General features: G+C 43.5%; 1 protein-coding gene across 2 annotated transcripts in view; it reads right to left on the reverse strand.

The window, feature by feature from the left end:
• The window catches only part of LOC144708387 (pleckstrin homology (PH) domain-containing protein), an 87,841-nt gene that overhangs the window by 40,130 nt on the left and 23,593 nt on the right, over positions 1–24,118 (reverse strand). For both annotated transcript variants that reach the window (XM_078581667.1, XM_078581666.1), the window contains exons 16-33: positions 21,802–21,922; positions 21,523–21,711; positions 21,232–21,435; positions 16,475–16,584; positions 15,943–16,039; positions 15,780–15,878; positions 14,705–14,860; positions 14,548–14,622; positions 14,001–14,480; positions 13,530–13,865; positions 13,317–13,448; positions 10,531–10,644; positions 10,269–10,453; positions 10,055–10,163; positions 4,979–5,122; positions 4,479–4,766; positions 3,123–3,773; positions 2,845–3,042 (exon numbers count right to left, since the gene is read on the reverse strand). In XM_078581667.1, the coding sequence (XP_078437793.1) occupies positions 2,845–3,042; positions 3,123–3,773; positions 4,479–4,766; positions 4,979–5,122; positions 10,055–10,163; positions 10,269–10,453; positions 10,531–10,644; positions 13,317–13,448; positions 13,530–13,865; positions 14,001–14,480; positions 14,548–14,622; positions 14,705–14,860; positions 15,780–15,878; positions 15,943–16,039; positions 16,475–16,584; positions 21,232–21,435; positions 21,523–21,711; positions 21,802–21,922 (3,688 nt within the window). The remainder of the gene's footprint in view (positions 1–2,844; positions 3,043–3,122; positions 3,774–4,478; positions 4,767–4,978; positions 5,123–10,054; positions 10,164–10,268; positions 10,454–10,530; positions 10,645–13,316; positions 13,449–13,529; positions 13,866–14,000; positions 14,481–14,547; positions 14,623–14,704; positions 14,861–15,779; positions 15,879–15,942; positions 16,040–16,474; positions 16,585–21,231; positions 21,436–21,522; positions 21,712–21,801; positions 21,923–24,118) is intronic.

A 24,118-nucleotide genomic window follows, 5' to 3' on the forward strand; every position in this document is an offset into this window, starting at 1 on the left:
GGGATTCAATTTTGAAATAGAGTACAAACAAGGACGCCACAATGCTGCCGCAGATGCTCTGTCTCGTGTCCCAGGACTAAGCCAGTTGATGGATATGGGAGTCTCATCTATGTGTACAATTGACTTGGCCACCGTAAAGAAAAAAGTGGAAGAAGACCCTAAGTGCCAGGAGATTATTACAGCCATCTCTGAACAGTTGGGCAAGTGTACTAATTTCACATTCACGCATGATACTTTGTTATACAAAGAAAGATTAGTCATTCCCCAACAGTCAACTCTAATTCCGAATATTCTGAAAACTTATCATGACTCTCCTCCAGGAGGGCACACAGGGTATCTGCATTTCTTTAAGACAAGGAGATAGAGTGCGGACCTTCTTCTGTAAGTCCTATTTACCGCATTTCTTTACCAATTCGATACAGTAGTGTATCACTTTCTTCTCAACAATTGTCCTAGAGTGTGCTTCTGGCCACATTAAAGCGCACGTCCTCCCCGACTTTCTGCATTGACCTACCACACTACGCTAGTACTGAAGGTCCAATCTTCTCTCTTTCGTGATCACCATTATTCTGTCCTGTGTTTTCCCATGCGTTTTTCAACTGCCATTAGAATTAGTAGAATAGGCTAGTAGAATAGGTTCACATCTCATAGTCGATTGTTCGGGCTTTTTGATTTGGAGCTTTGTTTTACCGTGGTAGTTTTAAGACAGTACTACCACCCCTGACAGAGAAAAGAGGCTTCACCACCATTATTTTCTCTATATTTAAATGTTTGAAGCGATCATATAGACATGGCCCCCTACATGTGTCTGGCCGCCATCTATTGCATCATAGAGTGATGTACTATTAGTGACATGCTCCATGTTGGGCCCCTGCCCACTCAACTCCACCTCACATGCCTATCTACCACACTACTGGTCCAGTGCTCCCCCGGACGTGTTGGAGGTGATCGCCACACCCCCAGCTGAGTAGTCATTGTACTCGTCCCCACTATAACCTTCCTGAAGAACATATTGTCAACCCCCTCCTCCACCAAATGAGTGCCAAGTCTCTCGGCCTCCACCATAGTTGCCCCCTCTTTGGCTACAATGGGGATGCTTCCTTCAACTATTGTGGAAATAGTCGGTCTTTTGCTCATACCAGCCCTCCAAGCATTGCCCTGACCTGCTTGAATGGCCTTCGGTGTTGAGTAGGCCATTGCATCCTACCATCTCTTCCTTCTGAACCTCCTTTTTTCATCTAGAGAACTTGCAGCGTTGTGCCTCCATGAAGCCAACCACCGAATCACTTCTCCCCCTGATCATTAGGAGGCAACGTGTGGGGACCCTCATCAAAAGAGTGGGCGCCCTTTGCCAAGAACCAATTTTTTTTTGACAAAAATAAGGAAGACCACCCGAAAATGGTGGCCAACCTAAACCATACAGCTGAGATAACTGCAGGAGAAATATCCTCTGCTTGTACCTTCTCAGACAGGGTCTTCACCTCCAACAGAGATCAGTGATCCCTATCAAAAGCCATACTTTTCCACACCGCTGGAAATCATGTCCTCCATTGTCGTCCCACCACCTGAATCTGTGTACCAAGGGACAGGGATGAGGACGCCATCAACCCTCAGGCATCGACCTTCACCTGTAACCCTCAACCTCCACCATCAAGCTCCAACCATCAAAATCCGACTTCTGCCAAGCTTCGACCCTTGACCTCCATCACGCTACGACCATCCAGCTCAAACCTCTGTCAATCTTTGACACTCAGCCTCTGTCCAGCTCCAACCCTCAGCTTTGATCGACGATGATCAGCTTCCGGCAACCCAAAAATTATGGATCCCCATAGAATCATTGATACAACTTCTAGCACCTCATTTTTAAATGAATGATGTGTCATTGAAGGGAAATAATATAACTAAAGAAAATAGTTAATAGTGATAAGTATTAGGATCCCCAGCCCTCGTTGGGGGCATTCTCGTCCTTTAAACATTAAGGGCATCTAGGCCCCTCTCCTACCATATTTCCTTTAAATAGCACAGCCCTCCTTCTGGGAGGGCAGACTGAAGGTTGATCTTAAGTGATTGTTTGTTCCCCTCCTCTCAAGCTCCATCTCCCTCTACGACCCCCGTCCTCGTGATCATCTCTACCTCACCGCATCTTCAGGTGGCTCGTCATTGGCCGATCCCTGCCCCATCAGTTCGACCCTTCCTCAGATCATTCCCGTTTCTCCTCTTTACCCTGGGATCTTCTACCTCGCCTCGCCCATCTACTCCCCTCCGATACGAGCCCAGAGTGGGAATCGTACCAATAAGTGTAACCTTATTTTTATCTTAGTGAATATTCACCTACATAACAGGGGAACAGATCTAGGGTAATGGAAAAAAAATGTTTTGTACACCTAATATCATTAATTTTCTTCCATTCATCTTAAGTGAATATTCACAAAACCACTAACAAGCAAACATAGAATGAGAATGAAGTATTATTTCTATTGAATAATTTTCAGTAAAAAGTGGTGACCCATAAGGTACACGACTATTGCTTACTGCTGAAAACAAAGGGACCAACAAGTTTTTCAGTATTTTCTCTTTATATATCTTCTCTATCATAGACTTCTCAGGCAACAGAAAAAGGCCTCTCCCATCTTACTCATGTAAAGAGAAATGCAACTAGAGCAAGTTTAAAACATAAGTAAATGAATAGTTAAGTGTTTTAGAAAAACTCCATGAATTGAGAGTGAAGTTATATTTTTTTGCGTACTTACCTACGAACATAGTCAATAAAATCCTTGTTCACCTGAAGGGAAAGATACATAATATATATGGGGAAAACGGTTGCTCAGAGGAGAAATTTCTTACCTGAAGCTCAATGATGTAAACTGTTCTGGCTGATTCCACAGGTTGAACCTTTGAGCTTTTTACTCTTGTCAACATATGTTGGGGATTTTGAAGAACCACATCTTCATCTTCACTTTCCAAAATCACTCCATCATCTTTGCTCGCTGAATAGCTGCTATGAGCCCCCAAATATATACAAGAATCCAAAAACTTCCCATTCTGTAGACAAATCCAGAAATCAAGAACAGTAAGAAATGTTCAAGACAAGGTCAACCAATGATGAATAAGGTCAGATATACCTCAATATGGACATTCCTGAATTGTAAACTTTTTCCGTCGCCAACAAATATAATGGGTTCAGAACTTCGGTCAGAGAGTTGATTTCCAACCCTGTCTACTAAAGAAAGTTTTCCACCTCTTCCATCATAAATCAAATGCTCAAATTTTTCACTATCAATGACGAAAGGTTTGATCGGAGAGAGTGAAAATTTTTGAAACGGTTGTCTATAAACTTGCTCATCAGGAATTATCGACTCCATGAATCGGAAATAATCTTTGTCTCCTTCGTCACAAAGCATATTGTGCACTGCAGGTACAAAGAACTCAACAACTGCCAGGAGAAAGTCAAGAGCAACAAGCAGATGTGGCCTTTGAATGCATAGAGATACTGCTGTTGAAGATTCTTCAAATTTGACGTCAAGAATTAGCATGGCTAGAACAGACTTTCTATTCATGTCTGAGTTCATTTCAGTCTTTTGAAAGTCATCAACCTTGCAATCAATTTCACTAGTAAGGAGCTTCTCTGTGACATTGTTTTGCTTTCCCACTGCTAGTCTAAATTCTGGTCGGGTACCTTCTCGATTGTCAATGATAGAAAAATCCAAAAGCGTGGATGAGAGAGAAGCCTTCCCATATGAATCAGATCTGTATAGAATCCATGCTTCTCGTGCCTATTTGCAAGATACCGATATGAACTCCAGCCACAACTTTAAAGATTGCTTAAAATAATAGATGATATGATGGTCATTAAACTGAGTTCAACTGTCAGCATAGTAAAATTAGAAAACAAACATGCATCAAGTAAAGAGGCATATCATTTATCTCGCGTTTGCTAATCAACTCCTGAATTTCACAGCGTGAAGACCCATAATACCATTAACGAAACGAATGCAATAATAATTTACTTGAATTTTGAATCTGATGTGTTTAGGGAAAATCTGGAGATAATGCAAAGCAGCTTTAATTGATGTAAAAGATTCTTGTAATTACAAATGTCATAAAGTTCACATACTCTTTAAGGACAAAAAAGGCTCTCATGGAAAAATAAAGATTTGAAAGTCTGATGCTGAAATTGATGGGAAAGATAGACTCGAATGGAAACATAAATCTCAGATTTTTAACTTTTTTAGTAATTTAATCAATAGTTTAGAGATTCCTATGTATTGTGATCATCTATAAAGTAATCTCTAAGATCTTTGGTGTTCTTTGTTCAAAAAATAGTTTTGGGATTCAAAAAAAGCCAAAGAGTAGAATTTATTTTTCTCTGAGATTTACATAGGGTGATGAATGTTTAAGTCCTTCCATGGCAATTACAAGAAGGCATGATCCTAAATATCATCTTAAAGGTATGATCCTAAAACATCAAATTCCAGTACCTGTATCGTTGCAAGGCTGGAATCCCTAGTCGCACCAGTATGTAGATTAAGCCCAATTAAACCTATAGAAACCATCAGTTTTAGTTTTTCCCATGCTTTTTCTGCTGCGTTCCCATTAACAGGCTCAGAAGCAATAGACATCCCAGAACCATCCTCGGTCATAGTAGCCGCCTGAGACGGAATTGTTAACGGAGCCACAAGGTTTGGGGTCTCTGACATGTTGGCTATAGCACATTCAGTAACTAGCTCGTACTCTTTATTAGATAACGAGGCAGATATCTCTAAGACCTGAAATAGCCAGCGCGAAATATGAAACAAAAAACAGATTGCAAAATTGTTCAAAAAAAAGAGTCAAAATAAATCTGGGATAGAAAATGCAGATTGGCATTGTATCCTCTAACACCAGACTAAGAGTGTAAAAAAGGAAACTTAAAAACACAAATGAAGAATGCTGAAATATACAAGAGAAATTAAAAGTTAAATTTCCAAAAATAACATACCTTCAGACTTATTTCAGTCACTGGAATTTGATGCAGTAAATCTCGTAGTGATCTTTGAATAACAATAGAAAGTCCTTTTACGTCTTGGATAATACTTTCTCCCAGAAACTTTTCAGTGCCAACCGTCAAGTTGATGTCCTTCACCTAGTGTTTCACTCGACATGTAACAATTTTAGAGGACTTTGTGTTCTCAAACTAACATTCTCAAACTAAAATAAATGATACATAAATCATATAATTCAACAACGGAAAAAATTCTTCTGGATAATATGTTAGAATCTAGGAGGATATAATGTCGGATGGCTGCAAAGAAGAGAGATAAAGAGAAAATTAATGTACACACCAAAGAGCCAAATTGCCAAATGGGTGCACATGGGAGACACTGCAGATGTATCTGGGAACATTTGGCTTCGTAGGGCTCAGTTCATAACCCTTCTCCTGAAGAGTAACCATCCAAAAACCCTCACTTTTAAATAAACCTTTTGCTTCAATACAAGTTGAGATGGAAGGATGTTAGACTCCTCGTCCCTTAGGCCTTCTCGGATCTTCTTGTATGCATTCTGAACTGAGAAGAGTGTGCCTGACCACACCTAGGGGTCCCTTGTCCCGTTCGTAGGCCGTAAGTGTAACAAACCCTACTGTATGCTCAGCAGGTCTTCCTCCCTCCGGTGAAAGAAAGCCCTCCAAAATCAGGTTCCATGTTTCATCGTAACACTCCCAAAGAAATGTTTCATGGTTCATTGCAAGTTAGAATAGGCATGGAACTCCTCCCGTGAGCTCGAGCTGACCAATCATCCATCCAGTAGCAGAAGAATGAGCCGTTCCCAGGCAGGCTTCAAATAACCTCTAGAGATGCTTTCCCAAAAAGGAGATGGCCCTTTAATTGCCGCAGCACATTGCTCCCAGTTCACCTCTTTGCCATAGTATCGCAGAAGAGCTTCGTGTCCATGTCCTCCGCCAACCCCATAATCGTGCCCACCCATTTTGCCAACAGAGTCATGCTCATGGCTTGGAAGTGTAATAACCCCAGTCCTCGCTTTACAGATTGGCAAACCACCTCCCAAGATACCCTAGCAGAAGCTATATTGTTCCCCGCCTCTGGTCCTTTCCAGAAAAAAATCCTCATGAAGGCCTCCAGATGCCTTCCGATGACCATCGGCATCTTAAAGACTGAGAGGTAGAATAACGGAAAGAATGATATTATTGATTGCAGCATTACCAGGTGGTCCCTCTCGACAACATGCAGCTCTGCCAGCTTTCTAGTCTCCTCTCCGTCTTCTCAATGACAGGAGTCCAATCCATGCTCTAAATCCCTTCCTTGATAATGTTTCAATGGGTGTCCCTAGTGCCCCAGAGCATTGTGCCTCTTTGTCTTGTGATACACCAAAACATATAGAGGCTGCGTTTGCTTGTTAGGATGTGCAAGCCCAAAAAATCAGCAAACAGGTCTGACAGAGTGGAGAGGTTTCCAGCTTCCTCTGCAGAGCCTTCCATGCTTGTGTGGAAGCAAGCAGAATAGAAGCCTGACACGAACCTCAACCTAGGCTCATATCGGAGGGAAGTAGAGGGCGAGGTGAGGTAAAAGTTCCCAGGGTGAGGAGGAGCAAGGGGAATGATCTGACAGAAGCTCAAACTGATGAGGCAGGGATCGACCGGGGACAAGCCGCCTGAACATGCTGTGAGGTAGAGGAGATCACGAGAGACGGGGATTATAGAGGGAGAAAGGGACCGTAGACATGGAGAGGAGAGACAGGGCACTTTACTTCATTCTTCTTCTTGGCTTCCTTCCCAACAGGAGGGCATCCCTGAATTATAGGAAATATACAATAGCCAAATGACTTAAATGCCCTTGTGGGCTAACATGATAAAACTACCCCTAGGATCCTGTCATTACTCCCCCTTTCAAAGAGCAGATTGTCTTTGATAGGTTACCGTGCCTCGTCGAGGGCGTTCTCGTCATGTTTTCCTTTTTGTTCCTTCAAATTGCACAGCCCTCCCTCTGGGGAGGGCAGACTGGAATGTTGGCTTCTAAGTGATTATTGGCTTCTCTTCCCCTCTCGTCTCTCCTACATCTACGCTTCGTCTCCCTCCACGATCCCCGTCCCCGTGATCGTCTCTGCATCACCGTGTCTTCAGGCGGCTCGTCCCTTGCCGATCCCTACCTCCCCTGCTCTGCCTCCTCTCCTACCCTTCCCGTTTCACCTCTCTACCCCAGGAATCTCCTACCTCGCCTGGTCCTCTTCCCCTTCCGATCCAAACCTAGCACAAGGGTCGTATCAGTCTTCACGCTAGTACCGAAACTAAAGGCATGTGCGCGCGATTTGTGACGAGTTCGTGGGTGAGTTGGGGTAGGTGGAGAGGCATCTTGCAACAGATCCACGATTGGCTTGCGCAGTATCTGCAGGCAGCTTGCGCTTTGGTACCCGAAAGGCTCGCAGACATATGTGGACAGCTCTGTGTGGCTGCAGGTGGCTCGCGAACGGTTCACGAACACTTTGTGGGAGGTCCTCAGCGGCTCGCGGCGGGTCTGAGGTGGCTCGTAGGGGTTCCCCACGTCTTGCGGGCGGTCTGAGGGTGGCTCGCAGCAAGACGGCGATGCTTGCAAGGAATCTGCGAGTGGCTCGTGGAGGGTGCGTGAGTGATTTGCGGTGGGGTCTGTGGGCAGCTTGCAGCAGGTTCTTGTGTGGCAAACAACGGCTCCGCAGGCAGCTCATGGAGGGTCCCCGGGTGGTCTGTGGTGTGATGGCAGCCGCCTCGCGAGGGATCTGTGGGTGGATCATGGAGGTCTGTGGCGGCTTGCGACGGTTCGATGGCGGCTCACGACAGGTCTGCAGTGGCTCGCGACTTTCCCTCTGATGGGTAGCACTGGGTTGTCAATCAGAACACCAGTGTGAGTGCTCGCACATGTGAACCAGTTTAAAAGAGAACGCAACCCCCAGGGGAGAGGCATCTAGCATTTCTTGAAAGTCTACCTGAATCGGGAAGGAGCCGCGGAGCGCCAGGAGACAGAGCAGCAGAGAGACCATCCACGGCCTGAGGGAACTCGTCCATCAAGAGCAGTCCATCTTCTATCTTTCTTTTCATCTCTTTCTCTCTCTCGCAAGACGGATGCATCAGAGCATTTTTGGCCATTCTTGATTTTGATTTAAAATAGAGTGCAGTCATGATAGTTCTGGTCAATTCATTTTGTGATACAAGCAGGGTGTATCATTGTGTTGGGACGTCTACTCCGACAACCTTCCCCAACCGTGTCACCCCCTTCCTCATTACCATACTTTCATTCGCCATGGGAGCAGCATTGAGTTCTTAGCTCATCTCTTCTGTGGTACCCTGCCATTGGTGTATCCCACACCCTTAGCTCCTCTCTTATGACTCATCTAGGCCCGATCGTCGGACGCCACGTATGGCCCCATGATTGTGACATTATCACCTCCCTGGTGGCAGGCGCATGCCCAGGTCAATCAACCTTCCTGGCTTTCCCCGGCAGCCAGCATTCAGTTCTGCTGCCTACCGGCCAACTGCCTATTGGCCTCTGTCTTGGCTTGTCTCAACGGTCCCAGACTGCCCTCTGTCGCCCATTGTCTTGACCACCGCCATCTGCAATGGCCAGTGCTGTCAGTCCCTGTCCTTGAGACATCATTTTCTGTGGTCAGCCGCGAAACCACCTTCCACGCCTTCCGCTGCCACCATCCACCGTCTGCTGACCACTCATGTCCTTGACCTCCTTTGTCTGCATCCAACTGCTGCCTTCGGACCCCTCAATCACCTGTTGCCTCACATATCGCTGATGGCTCACTCATTACTGATTACTGTCAGATGCTGCCGCCACCACAGCCTATCCACCGCCTCCACAGCCTCGCCCATCCCCTAACTTGCCCCCGTCACATCCTGCCCACCGCCCCAAACTTCCAAGGTGCCTGCTTTCACTGTCGCCTTGTCCTCCATGCAGCCGGGGCCTAAGCAGCGCCACGGCAGCCTCAGTACCACTTTCGAGGCCTCAACACCATTGGTGTGGTTTCTCGAGCGCAGTCGCGACCAATCTGAGGCCACAGACTCACCACAATCAAGATCTCCTGTTGACCCACCGCCTCGCCTTCCAAAAGTGCCGATGCGACAGCCACCCATTGCCGCCAAAATCCCCCCGTTTGCCGCCTGAGTACCAACTGCTTCAGCGACTTCTCGAACCCAGATGCAACTTAGTCGCGGCCACAGCCCTACCACTGCTTGGATTTCCCTCAGATCTCGTCCCGTGAACAAGAATCCCTGTGCCGCAACAGCCATCCACCAACACTGTTCACCTCATCTCGCCCTCTTCGGAAGAATCGCAGTCTGCTTGCCCTCTTGCCCTCTCAACCTAGCCGCCACCGCAGGATCACCGCCTGCGCAACCTCAGCAACGCCACAGGCTTGAGAATGCAGCCGGGGGCTCCCTGCTGCCGCATCATACCTCTGACCCTCTGCCAACGCCATTGTCTTTTTTTCAATGAATCTTACATTATACCCACATCAAAGATGATTAGTATGACTGGAACCAATTTTCTTACTAGTCCCAAAGAAGAATATTGTGTTCATGGATGCTGTTAAACTAGTCTTGATGCTTGCACATCGATGAACCTCATAGTAATCGTAGAACTACACACGTGGAGGTAACAAATGGATGTGAGAGAGAAGATAATGGTGAGAGAGCAGGACATCTGGGTCTCTCCCTGTGTCCTTTGGAGTTGGCCATACATATACATAAAACCAAACTCAGCTCAACAAGGGGGGTGGGGGTTTCCTCTCCCTTGATAGGAGGAAAAAGACCCAAATACAAAGGATACATACCCTTATCTTCAAACGTTATAGTTGATTTGGCTAATATTACAGCCACTTTTAGCACTTAAAAATCACCAGGATTCAGAAAATTTGAGATGTGGTGATGGATACATGAATGAAATTTTGGGATGAAGAATTCCACTGAGGTTATCTATGCCTGAGAGGGATAAATAAGGGAGATAATTAGATGCAGATAGTTTTCCCAAAAATAAGAATGGTCGTTTAGAAAAAAACATCCAGATGATAAAATTTAGAAATGAACCTTGATTGTTAAGATTTCCAGGCGTACAGCATTGATGTCATTAACCGCACCCTCGAACCACTGGAATGTATTTTGGACCACGATTTCAGGCACGTCAAGCTGTAAATAACTGCAAAGAAATTTCAGTCTTTGATTATTTTGGAAGTGACAATGAATGAACACGAGTAGACATTTCGAATATGTATAATCAGATATGAAAATCGAGATTTGTTACTCTGGACTGTCAGTTCTCCGAGGAATTAGTATAATCGGCCTGTTCAATGAGAGATCCAATTTCAAAGCCGGGGATCCTTGTATTTCAGCTGTCGTAAACCATTTCTCGGTATCAGAAACCTTATCCTTGAGTCTTACAAATCCTTCTGAATCAGTAGAACCAAGACCATTGAAATAACCCAGCATCTGGATTTACCGCAGCCAATCTCAGTATCACCACATTGAAAAAAAAAAAATTTAACGCATTATCTTGGTTACTTCACCTCCTCGATAAAACGGTTTAAATACACAACCCGAATTTCTGAGAGCTCTCCAGAAAGACTGTATTCGTAACCCGGATAGTCTTCATCTTCTGCACCATATGAATCAAATTCAAGCTGCATAAAAAAGAGTTCAGAAATATCACAAGAAACATGCAAGTCTTGTGGGCTATCCCCATAAGGAAAGTACAAAGTAATACTATCTGCTCCCTTAAAAATATGAAAGCCTTAATCCGTCAAAAGGACTTCAGTAAATAACATATCGAATTTTAATGCGATCCCAGTTTCAAAAATGGACTCTGGGCAAAGGAAATTAAATTTTTTGTTACAATGTATCATTTTTTATTAGTTGTGTTTTCCACTCTCTTTTTTTATTTGCTTTACGACCTCAAAGTATTCATGGGTCCCGATCCCTAATGACTTGGTTTTAGGGCAGTCTCTAATGTATGCTGGTTTTTAGACGAGCCCCAAAACACTTTTTTCACATTATGTTCTTTATTGCCTTCTAATTCCTTCTTTCGTATTCTGTCAGAACTGTGCTCAAGGTCACCAGCATTACTTCAAGGATGTACGCCATGTTGTTCATAAATAGAAATATCAGACAGAGGAGTTAGACAACCTCAAAGAGGTAAACCAGAGGGAGGTTGGATCCAACCTCAAAGAGGAGTTAGACAAGGTTGCCCACTGGCCCCGCTCTTGTTTGTCCTTGCAGTGGATGCCCTGGCCATACGCACGATAAAGATATGCGCACGGGGCAATTGAAGGGTTTTCATTCCAGAAGCTTTCCAATGGGTATACCGATACTTCAGTATGCAGATGACACCACATTCTTCATAGAAGGCTCGGTGGAGGAAGCCCGAAATCTGTCAATGCTATTAGACCTCTTCTCAGATTTCTCCGGCCTACAGATCAACCGTTCTAAATCCGTTTTTTTGGGAGTAGGCCTTAGACCGGAGGAGGTACAGTGTTCCGAAGCTCTGGGGACTCCCAATGGAACACTTCCAATGCGTTATCTAGGTTTGCCCCTGAAGAGGAGGCAACTAACTGCTACGGATTGGTCCCCTATGATCGAGAATGTGGAAAAGCGTCTCAAAGGTTGGCAGAGTCGGGTGTTATCACGAGCGGGACGTCTGGTTTTGGTGAGATCGGTACTATCGGCAATACCAATATTTTACCTCTCGGTCTTCAAGTTGCCTAAGGGGATTGGTCGTCGGCTAGACGCTCTGATGAGGCGTTTCTTTTGGAACGGGCCTGGCTCGACAGCTGGCTGGGTATCGGCAAGGGTGTCATGGGAGGTGGTGTGTAGACCAGTGGAATACAGCGGACTAGGGGTCCCGCATCTGCAATCCATGAATGTAGCACTGCTAACTAAGTGGGTGGCCAAGATTATGGGCCCGGAGGACATGGTCACGAAAGTGCTACGAGATATGTACGGCACCCACTTGAATTGGGAGCTGCACGAGGACAATCAGAGGGGCCTCCGGCTTTTGGCAGGGTTTGGGCCAAATCTTCCAGCAAAGCCAAGGGTTCTTTGAACCCAAATTAGGGGATGGAGCGTATTTTCGTTATTGGCTGGACGCTTGGTCCACAGGAGGTCCGTTGCAGGAAGTTTTCCCCCGACTTTTCGCTCTGGCTTGGAGCCCACAAGCCTCGGTGAGAGACTGCTCAGATGGCACATGGAATCCACGCTTGCAGGACGCACTGTCCGAACAGAGAGTGGAAGATTTTTTGAACATGCAACAGAAAATAGTGGACCTTAGGCCTGTGTATGGGTCAAGGGACAGTTGGGTATGGAGGGGAGCTCAGTGGTCAGTACGGGAGACGTATAAGCAGATCCGAGGGAGTTTGACAGAAGATGCAGACCTTATACACACATGTAAATGCCTATGGAAACAGAAGGTACCCTTGAAAGTCAGAATCTTTGGTTGGCTGCTCATTAGGTGTCAAGTTATGACACATACTCTCCGAAGGCGCATGATCCCAGACACGCCAATCGCGTGCCCCATGTGCGACTTTGGAGAGGAAGATTCTTGTCACATGTTTTTTGAGTGTCCTTTTGCGCAGGCCATTTGGAGAGCACAACAGCTGAGAGGGGTGGACGTGACGTCAGATGAAACGTGCTGGAAATCCCTGAGGAGGAGGGCGGGTAGCAGACGGACGAGCTGGGAAAAGGTTCTAGCGGTGCTTTGGACGTTGTGGCTCCACCGCAACGAGGTGGTTTTCAAGGGGAAAGCTGCGTCGCTGGAATCGGTGCTTCATGATGTAGGGAGTTGTATAACCTACTGGTTCAATAGGGCATAACGGGGTGAAAAGGGGCCCGGTGGGCCGGGCATGTAATATGTCACGATCACATATGTTAATAGTATTCCTGGGTTGACCACCGAGTTCCTGGTGGTCTTCCCTCTTTTAATTCAAAAAAAAAGAAATGTCAGACAGAATGAATCTTACTTATCTATTCTACAATTTTCCAAAATTTTCCCTTAAATGTAGAATCATACAGAATATATATTCCTTTTTCCCCGCATTTTTCTCTTGGCCGCCTAAGAATAAAGGAGCCACCCTCGTTTCTCTAATTTTCAAGAAAAATTATTTATAGTAAATTAGGGGAAAGATAAAGATACGAGATAAAAGAATTTTAAAACTTTTCTTCATAAAAAAAGAATTTTAACAACCCAGACACGAATTTCCTTTGATTAAAATCAATAATAGATGTCTCTGATGAAACGTGAAATGAACAAAAAATCTCGAATTATAGAAGATGAAAAATTAGTTATGTATTTTTATTTCACCTTGACAAAAGAGCTCCCATCCGGATTCCTCATATCACAGACCCAAAAATAAGAATGTTCCCTAGAGAGGCTGTCATCACTTATCTTCAGGTTTCCGACTGCAGCTTTTATCTGGAAGGAAGATGGGAATACCTTTGAAAGAAAAAGAAGCACATGAGGAAAAAAAAACTCATTTTAAGAGATTAAGTGGAATCCTGCAGGTTTCGTACAGACCTTGATATCCACAAGGAGATTATTCTGAGATAGTGTTGCAAGGCTATCTCCATTTTCATTCATCAAGAAAATCTGTGCTCTTGCCATGTTCAATTTTAGGTAAAATATCACCCTAGATTTACCCTTTCCGAGTAAACCTTTGATTATTGCCTCTTCAGAAGAACCAAATTTTGAAGGATGATGCAGTTCATTCGGAATGCTGATATCGTTAGCTGCCGCATCACTTTGATGTGCGCCCTTTACATCTTCAGCATTAATATCACTGATGAATCCCATGATTGCAAGGATGGTAGGACGCTGGCAGAAAAATGATAACAATCCTATTCTCAACGTTACCTACAAGGCTCCGAACAGATACAATAAATTAGATAATTGCTTATTTATAAACATGAGAAAACCATTAAGTATTTCTGTCGCTTCTCATCACTAAAACTAGAAATATCTTTGATTATGCTAAAGACTTTCATATACCTTCTTATCAATATTAGAGTACAAATAAGATCCTTGATCAAATATAACAATTTGAGCTTTGACAAAGCTATCCACTGCGGCTGGCTCTTCGAGGCCAGATCTATCAGATCTTCCAAGATCAGGTAGCAGACCAGGGGTACGTTTAAATGATAGGAAATGACTCTTAGAGCTCACATATTCACTGAAGATGTCTCCACGGGGAACAATATTAGCCTCCAGAAAGTCACTTAGACTGTCTGAAGCCTCATAGAATTGCTCTTCGGCATCCACTTCAGTTTGTTCACTGCTACTGGATTTATGGTCGCTATCGTACGTAGTTACTGAGGATGATCTCCTTGGGCATTCACCAATGTTTGTCATAAAAGATTTTGCAAGATAACGAGGATTAGAAAACTCTTCGCGTTGATATAGATCTTCTACTTCCAGCAATTTCAAAATCGTCCCGACAAACAAGTCATTCTCCCTGATAGAGACTTCAACCTGTTTCCATAGTCAACAAAGGATCAGTTATATCCTATATTAAAATTATCGATCTGAATGGAATTACCTGGCCACCAATTGCCCGGAGCTCAATTAAGCCACTTTCTTTGCCAAGCAACACTGCTTCAAAGTTTTTATTGATCTATCATAGTGAAAAAAAATCAATTCATTTGATGCCTGATGAGACTTGTAATATTACACATAGAAAACTTGGTAGAACTAACATCATCTTTGTAATCGAAACGAATCTTAAGCTCCCCCAAAACCCCAGTTATAAAGAGTTTCTCCATGTTGGAGAGGCTGATACCCTCCTCTATTTGTTTCTGCTTTGGGACTCCAGAGGGTTGAGCATCAGACAAACCAGAAACCACAGCAGGAACCTGGACCGAAGACAATATATTCATAATCAAACCATTGTTTTATCACTACAACATATATATCAATACATCTATCTTTTTTTTAAATGAGTCAGTACATATATCTTTGTTTACGAAGAAATCAACGCATATATCTGGTAGACGTGAAAGAATTATGAAAACATTTCAAACCTCACGACAGGAAATAAAGGCATTGTTGCACTGCGGTAGCAAAACTCACGATGACACACACTTACCTTGACCTCTTTACTCAAAGAAATTGTACATCGAAATTCTCAGAAGCAAACTCAATAACACCATTTCACCGCTGGTTCAGCTTAGTTTTTTAAACTCTTTTCACTCCAAATAATTTATGAGTAGAAGAGAAATTAGAATCTGGAAGGCTGAGAAGGTATAAAAGATCATTCTATACTTCGAAACTATCTGAATGAATATTAGAACAAAGGAGACAACCATGATGCAACTACTCTAGTCCCCTCTTGCACAAAGTGATGGTAAGTGAATTCATGTAAGAATGCACTACTTTTTGCTAGAAATTCTTCTGAAGAAATATGCCACAATTGAACCTGATTCTAGAGCACCGAACATAATCACACCAAATCTAAACATGAAATATGTGGCAGGCTCAATGCTCTAGGAAAATTTTCTTGGCTTAATCTTTAACCAAAAACTTCATCTAAATCTAAAAAGGCAAAAAAAAGAAAAACATTAAAAGAGACCCTCTAACTAATTAAAAAGCATTTATCTTGCCTCGTGTTTTTTTTATTGAAAGAAAATTATCTTGCCTCCTGTTAGCGGACAATGCCCAAGTAAAAAATCAGGATATTGGACGATAAATATTAATCCCGTTATCGAACAGTAAACTACGAAGCCAAAAGTAACACATAAGCTAAAAAGATTCAGAGCCAACAGGAAAAGATACCGATGTGCGATATATCGCCCCTTGAATGCGGCTTTGCCAGATATCACAAGACTCATCGGTGCCACAATGTAATATTACAGCACTGGCATCTTCAACAACCTACCAAATGAAATGGTATCAATACTTATTATTAGATTATAAAATGAAATAAAATTTGGCAAACCTTAACAGAAAATGGACCAGCATCGCATAACACAAGAACATGCTCTACATTGGCAACCATCTCGGGAGGAATCTGATGCACTTGCTTTCCACGCAAACTGCAACAAAAAAACACATGCACAAGGAATTTAAATAAAAAGATGAGAGATCTTGATTAAACCCTCCAGCCAGGGGATGACGATAAAATGGGAGTATGGTACCTAAGAATCAAAGGCCTGGCTAACTTAACTCTTATGTAATAATTAAAAACTCATCAAGTAAAAATAAAATAATGATCAGTAAATATTCGACATTTGTTTTTATGACCTTGAAATTTTTAACTGCATTACATTGAAGATTTAAATCAGAAACTGAACCAACAGAAAAGTTAATAAAGATTTCAGGCCTTTTTGTAGCAAACATCATACAAAGTCTACGAAAACCCAAAAATAGCTTTTCAGTTTCACAAACTTCACAACTAAATACATGCAAAAACAATTTTTATTGAATACAAAGATCAATTTCTGGAAAAAAACAGAAGGGAAGATTGAAACCTGATACATTGTTTATATGTTTTGGAGGTAGGATACTCAAGCACATATAGAAATTGACCAGCAATGCACAAATATCTTTGTTGCCAAGTAGCCTCTCTGTTGCCCACACCCTGAGATTAACAAAAGAGATGAACCAGATTTTTTAGAATAGTTTTTTTCTTAGATCTAAATTTCTTTCATACTTAAGAGTCTTTTGAGAACAGAGTGCTGCTTAATATTAACCTTGTAGACAGATTTCAGGGGAAAGGTTGAGTTAAGTGCCCTCATTACATTCTTCAAAAAACAAGTTCACTTAACCTATCTGTGAAGGAATTTCAAAGGTAAGGATCGACATCCGATACAATCCTGTACCCCCAAGGGTGTCTTAGGCTTTTAGCCCATTAGGGGCACTTTAGTCGTCTGATGTTAAAGTTAGCCCGCCTCCTTTTGCTATAACTGTGTGTAGCCCTCCCTTGAGGAGTATAGCCAAGACTTAATGTAAGATCCGCCAATTGGCTCACTAACTCAATCCTCCCTGACTCGGTCTCGTCCCCTTGACCATCCAACAATCCCCTATCCCTGTGATCGTCTCATTGGATCTTCAGCCAGCTCCCCTCCAATCCGATCCTTACCCCTGCTGTTAGGTTCTCTTCTAGTCTCCGACGATCCCCATCCCTGCAATTGACAACCTTTCACTGTGTCATCAAGCGGCTAGTCCCTGGTGGATCCCTGCATCCTCTGTTCTGCCGCTCCTATCATTCCTGTTACTACTCTATTACCCCGGGAACATCTACCTCGCCTCATCCTCTACTCCCCTCCTGATACAAACCTAGATTGAGGTTCTTATCACCATCATAGACTTTTTGAAGCCAGAGTTCTCTTTACATTATAAAAAAGGAGGAAGAAATCTCCGCACCAAGAGAACCGAACAGCAAGGGGAAGGAGATCGGAGAGTCATCAAGCCACAGAATGGAAAGCGAGCTAGAGGAAGATCAAGTCACGCACCCAGTGGTGTGTGAGTTGGCCGAGATAGTGGAGGTGCTGCCGGAGAGGCTGCAACGGGGGCATCCATCAGTTCAGTAATGAAGTGTGTCTCATGGAACATACACAATCTCCGTGATGAAGTGAGACGGGGAGTGGTGGGAAGTTATTTGCGGCAATGGGGGGCCGCAATAGTTTGCATAAAAGAAACGATGCTGGAGAGATGTGATGCAAAGGAGTGGAACCTGGTGGGGCGAGGATTCCTCGAGGGCTTCGAAGCAGTCAATGCAACTGGTAGATCTGAGAGGTTAATGGTGGCTTGGAACACGTCAACTTTTGCTACAGAGGGGTCCAGGACGGAACAATAAGTGGCTGAAATAAAGTTGAAAAGGAGTGACAGTTTTCAATGCATGGTGGCATCAGTCTATGGCCCAGTTATCGCAGCCCGTCGACACAAGCTGTGGGAGGAACTGGAAGGAGTGGTCTCACTCTTTCATGGGACTCCAATGCTGTTTGGAGGGGTTTTCAATGAGACCTTGGAGTCAGGGGATAGACCATATGGGACGGGAGGCCAGGACCAAACTCGAAGGCTTTCTGGTCTTTCATTTCAGGAGCTGGAATGCACGAAATGCGGCCAACAAATTGTACCTATAGATGGCTAAGTACGAGAGCTCCTACCACATTCTCTCACCTATACAGATTTCTCTACTCGGTGGAAATGTTTGAAGAATACCTGTTGGCCGATGTGCAAGCACTCCCCAGACCACTATCGGACCACATCCTAATTATCTGGCAGGATGATGTCGGCCAAAGTAGACCCACATATTTCAAGCTGGATCAGTCGTGGCTGTGTGAGAAGGGGTTCAAGGAAGAAGTGACATCATGGTGGACAACCCAACCCGCCCAAGGCACAGCCACAGCCCGGCTGGCCATCAAACTGGCAGGACTGCAACATCACCTTATCAAGGTTAAGAAAAGGATCCAAGAAAGACGACACTGTAGAAGAGATGAAGCCCTGTCACAAGTCCAGCAGTTGGATCCCATAGAAGATACACGATGTTCAGTAGACGCCGAACTCAATGAAAGGAAAACATGCTGAAAGGTAGTGGAAGAAGAAGATAAGAAGCTAGAACTTGATTGGACACAGCGTTCGCAGCAACTTTGGCTGAAGGAGGGGGACACCAACACTCAGTATTTCCATTTGGTGGTGAATGGAAGGCAGCGTTTGAACCCAATACTACAAGTGCAAGTGGGGGACCGAGCATTCGTGGGGACACACAAGCTGTTGGAGGAGCACTAGCAGATCATTTCGGAGCGTTAACTAACCAGGGGGCTCAGAACCAGTGGAGATCAAGTGCTACCAAGGTGACACAAGAACAACAAGACGACCCAATGAAACCATTTCTCATGGAAGAGGTGCGGGAAGGGATTCAAGGATTAAATGGAGGAGGACTGGGCCCCAATGGATTCCCAGTCTTCTTCTTTAGCAAATTCTGGGATATTGTAGGGTCAGAGGTGATGGATACATTGGATGGGTTCCAGCGAGGTAACTTTGGCTTGGAAAGACTCAAGCGGTCACACCAATTTCTGTTGCCCAAACAACCGAATGCAATGAATGTGGGGGATTTCAAACCCATTGCCCTATCAAATTCTATCTACCTCATCATTGCCAAGGTGACAGCTAACCGGTGCAGGAACTGGGGACCTAATTGGACCCTTTCAATTGGCACTCGTTTGGGATAGGAATCTGGTAGAAAGTGCGGTGGTGGCAGGAGATATTGTATCAGCATGGATATTTTATTGATACGACAATTCTGGTGTCCTATGGCTGGAGGAAAATGGCATCACAGCATCTTATAGGTTTGATTCTTCTTCCAGTTCTATGGCTTCTATGCTATGGATACAACATGAGACAGTTCCCCAATCCATACCAGGCTCAAAGTGTATGGAAAAGAGAAGACAAGAAACAGTACTTAAGACATCATTTGATCATCTAAATCAGCTTCATATCCAGATTTTGAAATAGAGAAATATTAGTTCATATTCTTCCAATAATTCCAAGAAAATTGGGGTCCCAGAAAGAAATCTTATTCAATGAAGTTAATAAATGGAATCAATCCCTCTATTGAGTATATTTCTGGTGACATGAATTGACAAAATCTTCATAAAAGGTATGACGAACTGATGATGACATTATTCTTCCATGCTTTACTGGGACAATGGCAGAACACATGAATGAATTCTATTTCTGAAGGCCACCAAAAATATGTACATTCGAGTCCACAAAACCTGTCAGAACAGTGAGAGGAGACGCAATGAGATAAAGGGTACAGAGGTTTAGTGGAACATGGATGAGGCAATTTAAGGAGAGAGTTGGGAAGATCAAGATCTGAGGTCCCTACCGGTTGTGCAGATGGCAGGGGATGCAACCGCATGGATGAGTCAGGTACAAGAGGGAGGCATGGACCACTTTGGGATGATAGAATTGGATGGGGATGACAGAGCTGGAGCCAAGTGGCCAGGGACACAAAAGGTGACAAAGTGAAAGGAATAGGAGTAGGAATGGAGAATAAGAGAGGAGGAAAAATCTGAGTAGTATGACTGAAATTCACCATATGTAATGACTTTGTTGAGAAAAAATTATGACTAGATGGATGATAGCATTTATAGCCTTCTTGGGTGGAGATGTAGCCCACAAACATAGCAAACAAGTGTTTTCATTCAAAAGGGACCATGGACTCTGTTAAGAGCTTTGCTACTGTCAACTACAAAGACTCAGACAATGAGCAAAGTCCCAAATAAACAGATTGTTCCTTCATCAAATAAAATCTGTCGACCAAACGAAGGTGATAGTTGAAAAGCTGCACTGCAAATTGATGAGGCAGTGGGACTTACTGGGACTCCAAATGAACGGTCTACTCAATGAACTGGAAATTACTACTGTCTACCAATTATTATACACATTGATGATAAGTTGACAATTGATTTTTCTCACTATCTTGGGCAACATGTTCGGGCAAAGTATATTGAGGTGTCTAAAAGCTAGTGTCAAGGGTGGAAGAATACCAATCGGAGGACATTTCCACGGAAGGGAGATGAGAAAAGGATGAAAAAAGGAGAGAGAATTGAAGTCATACGACAGGCTGTAAAGCTCTCTGTAGTTATAGGAAAGCACTGCAGGAGTAAAATGGTAAATAAGGGAAAAATAAATAAAAGGAGTAAAATATGTTTGACAAGAAGCTGCGTATAAACCTCATCTAAGAAAAGACTGAAGGGATCATCCAGATTGGATATGTTCCCTCATCAACCAAGGCAGCAGATATATTCACAAAATCGACTTCAAACACCAGCTTCTACAAAGTCACTCGCGAACTGGGCGTGGAGAGGGGTGTAAAAAATAAAGATAAATGTTCATTTATCATTATTTTTTCCTTTGTTTTTTTTATTTTCTGAATGATGTAGCTATGCCCAATGAGCTCCTATAAGGAAAAGTCCATGGGGCCTGCACTTAACCCATATTTAAAATGGGTAAGATGGAATAAGATGAAGGTGGCATTGTGTTTCTCAGAGCGACAGCTCAAGCTACTTAGGGCTGTGAGAAATCACATAAAAAATAAATCAAAAATCCAATCCAATATGTTTGCCTTATAATATTTCTCTCGCAACTTACCTTTTTACATTTCAATTTTTTTTAAAGCACAGTAAACTTCAAATTTTACAAGGGGATAAATGTCTCCCACATCTTGACTTCTAAAATACAGAGAAGTAAGAAGTCAAAAGAATCGAGAAGCACTTACCCTCCAAGAAAGAACAGGTAACCAACCACCAAATTCTGCTTCATTCCAGGGATGAATCATATCCATGGGGCTAGCATTATCATCCTGAAATATCTCAAGAATCTTCATCAACCTATGATAACGAGCAGGTGAGAAGTGGAAACCAAGAACTGGCAAGTGAACTGCAAGCCTGATTCCTTGAGACAGAGAACTTTGCAGCTGAAGCTGATCACAGTGCAAAACAAACGCTTAGCGAGGATTGCCAAGTTTAGAACAGACTTATACTACAGAAAGCTTGAACCAAACACAAACCTGCTGAAGTTTAACCACAGCTCCACACTTGTCAATCACTGGGAGAATATTATTGGAATTAATCACTAAATTGGGAGCATGAGTCCAAGAAAATTCACCATCTACCATGAATGCAGAAACATCACTCAAGACTACATTCAATTGAAATATCAAATTTCCGTATTCACTTGAGGATAGCTCATCTTCTTCCTGCATATCTCAAGAGGTTTCTAGCTGTCAGTTTTGGCAGATGACAACAAGGACAAATAGTACTCTAGTATAACATATTGGCCAAATTACTTGTGTTAAGAGCTTCAGATGCCCCAGATCCAACAGAAGTCTGGTGGTATAATTATCTTCAAGGAGAGATTCAGCAGGAATCATTATCTTAGGAGCTGCAATGTCCAAATCAAGAAGAAACCTACAAGATAAAGAGTAAATTGAAACTTTGAATCTGGAGGGTCGACGATTTTAAATGATCTTCCATAATTTCTTCAAAAAAAATGGAAAATTGGAAACATTAAAGATTATAAACCAAAAATAAAAGGTACCTTAGAGATTGTTACGATACCAATATCTACTTATCAGAGGAAACATTTGAAAAATAGAAAGAAGCAGATGCCACAAATAGAGGAAAAGGGAAACAAACAATCACATGCCGGAGCACATGAAAATGAAAGAGAGAGAGAGATGGGACTTAGGCATCAAGAAATGGAGAGGCAAGGGCTTCAACTTAATTGATTCTTCTTGGCTTCCCTCCACAAAGGAGTTGTGGCCTTTTTTAAGAGAAAACATGTAAAAGGGGAAATGAGTCTAAATGCCTACTGTGGGATCAGGAACTATATCAGGTACAACCAGCATCAGGAAGCAACAGTCTACCCTCTGGTGTCACCAATAGCAGGCAGCACCTGTCCAGCACCCTCGCTATGAGTAGAAAATATCTTGCATCACCATTGTCAAGAGATGCCCTCGTGGTCCACAATTTTCAGGCAGAACCTATCTTACATTTCCACCATCCATATTTGCTTTATTGTGCCATTTTAGACAACATCACCCCTCTGGCGTCACACTCCAGCACCTTTTTCATGAGGTGGACGTTGTTCCATGTTTCCACCGCATGCCAGCATCCCATCTGGAGCAATAATCATCTAATGAGACCCTCAACACCCCTACAGTCACATGATGTCTAATGTGCATTTACACACTCCATATTACCATCAGCCATTACCAATCTGCTAGTGTTTCACTCAAGGTTATTGTTAGATCAACAGCTAGCATCAAATTACACCATCCAATGCTGCCCACTGCAATCCACTGCCAGTCATCCCTGCTGTTCCCAAGTTGATGGCTTCCTTATCAAACATCACCCCAGGATTCACAGCAACCCTAGGGCCTCATTGGCCTAGGTCTCAAGGGATTATATGAGGCCCTCTCATTTTTTGTTATCTTTCCTTTCTGTTTGGTTATTAAGATGCATTCATTTTTTAAGAAAACATAGGGGAGATCACACAAAATTGGTGACCCTCGCAATGTGATCTTTCTTTTTTGGAAACATATTAGGCGGTCACCCGAAAAAATCAGTAACCACCTGAGAAGTACATGGTTTGAGCCCTACGTCTCTATTACATGTATACATTTTCCTCTTCCCTCTCCATCCCCCTCAGGAGGAAAACCATGATACTATGGGACCTTCTATCCCATGGGCAAGCCCGTCTGTAGAGGCCTTCCCCCCTCAGAAGATCACATCATTTCTGTGTAGCCAGATTCTCCAGAGCACTGTCAGCGCTCAACCCCCCACTTCTCTACGTCTAGGACCGGTCCTCTGCATGGACTCCGAAAAGGCCTCCTCTGATGATGCATTCACCACCAACTGTGCTTGGGTGGCCCAAACTCTGAGTGCAAAAGGGCATCTAAAACATAAATGATTGCCATCCTCGTCATCCTCGTGCACAACACGCATACCGTCGGGGCATCTGGATACATCCTCTTGAGAAAAACGCGGGTCATCAGTCTCTTTCGGAGCAAGAGCCACTCAAAAATCTTGACCATAAGCGGAACCTTAAGATGCCAGATGGCTAGACACGCCTAGATCGTATTTTTGTCTTCCTCGTTGCGCTGGCTGATCCGTGCATAGGCTTTCCGCACTAAGAAAGGAGCTCTTGTACAATCCCAACCATCTGATACCCCCGGGTTAGGGTGGATCTGATTTAGAGCTTGTTGCAAGCCCAAGAAATCAGTTAGTCGTTGGTCTGACAAGGTGCCTTCAACCCTCGGATTCCAGGTACTGTCCCAGCATTCACCTACTGTAGCCTCGGGGCATTGTGCGAGTGCAAATAACCGAGGAATGCTTCTCGCAAGGGGCCGCGCGACGACCAAGGGTCTGTCCAGAATCTAAAGAGAGAGCCATCGCCTATTAGGACTGAGTAGAACTCCCAAATCTTGGGGAAGAATTGTCTGAGGCCTTGCCAGAATGCTGATGAGCATAATTGTCTCTCAAGATCTGTATGGTGAGGTCATCGCATGGTTGCATGATCCTTGTCACCCACTTTGCTAATAATGTCGTATTCATGCTTTGGATATGCAATACTCCTGGTCCGCCATGTTTGGCGGGCCTGCA

This window comes from Wolffia australiana, chromosome 10, assembly GCF_029677425.1.
Source record: "Wolffia australiana isolate 7733 chromosome 10, ASM2967742v1".
Taxonomy (NCBI): domain Eukaryota; kingdom Viridiplantae; phylum Streptophyta; class Magnoliopsida; order Alismatales; family Araceae; genus Wolffia; species Wolffia australiana.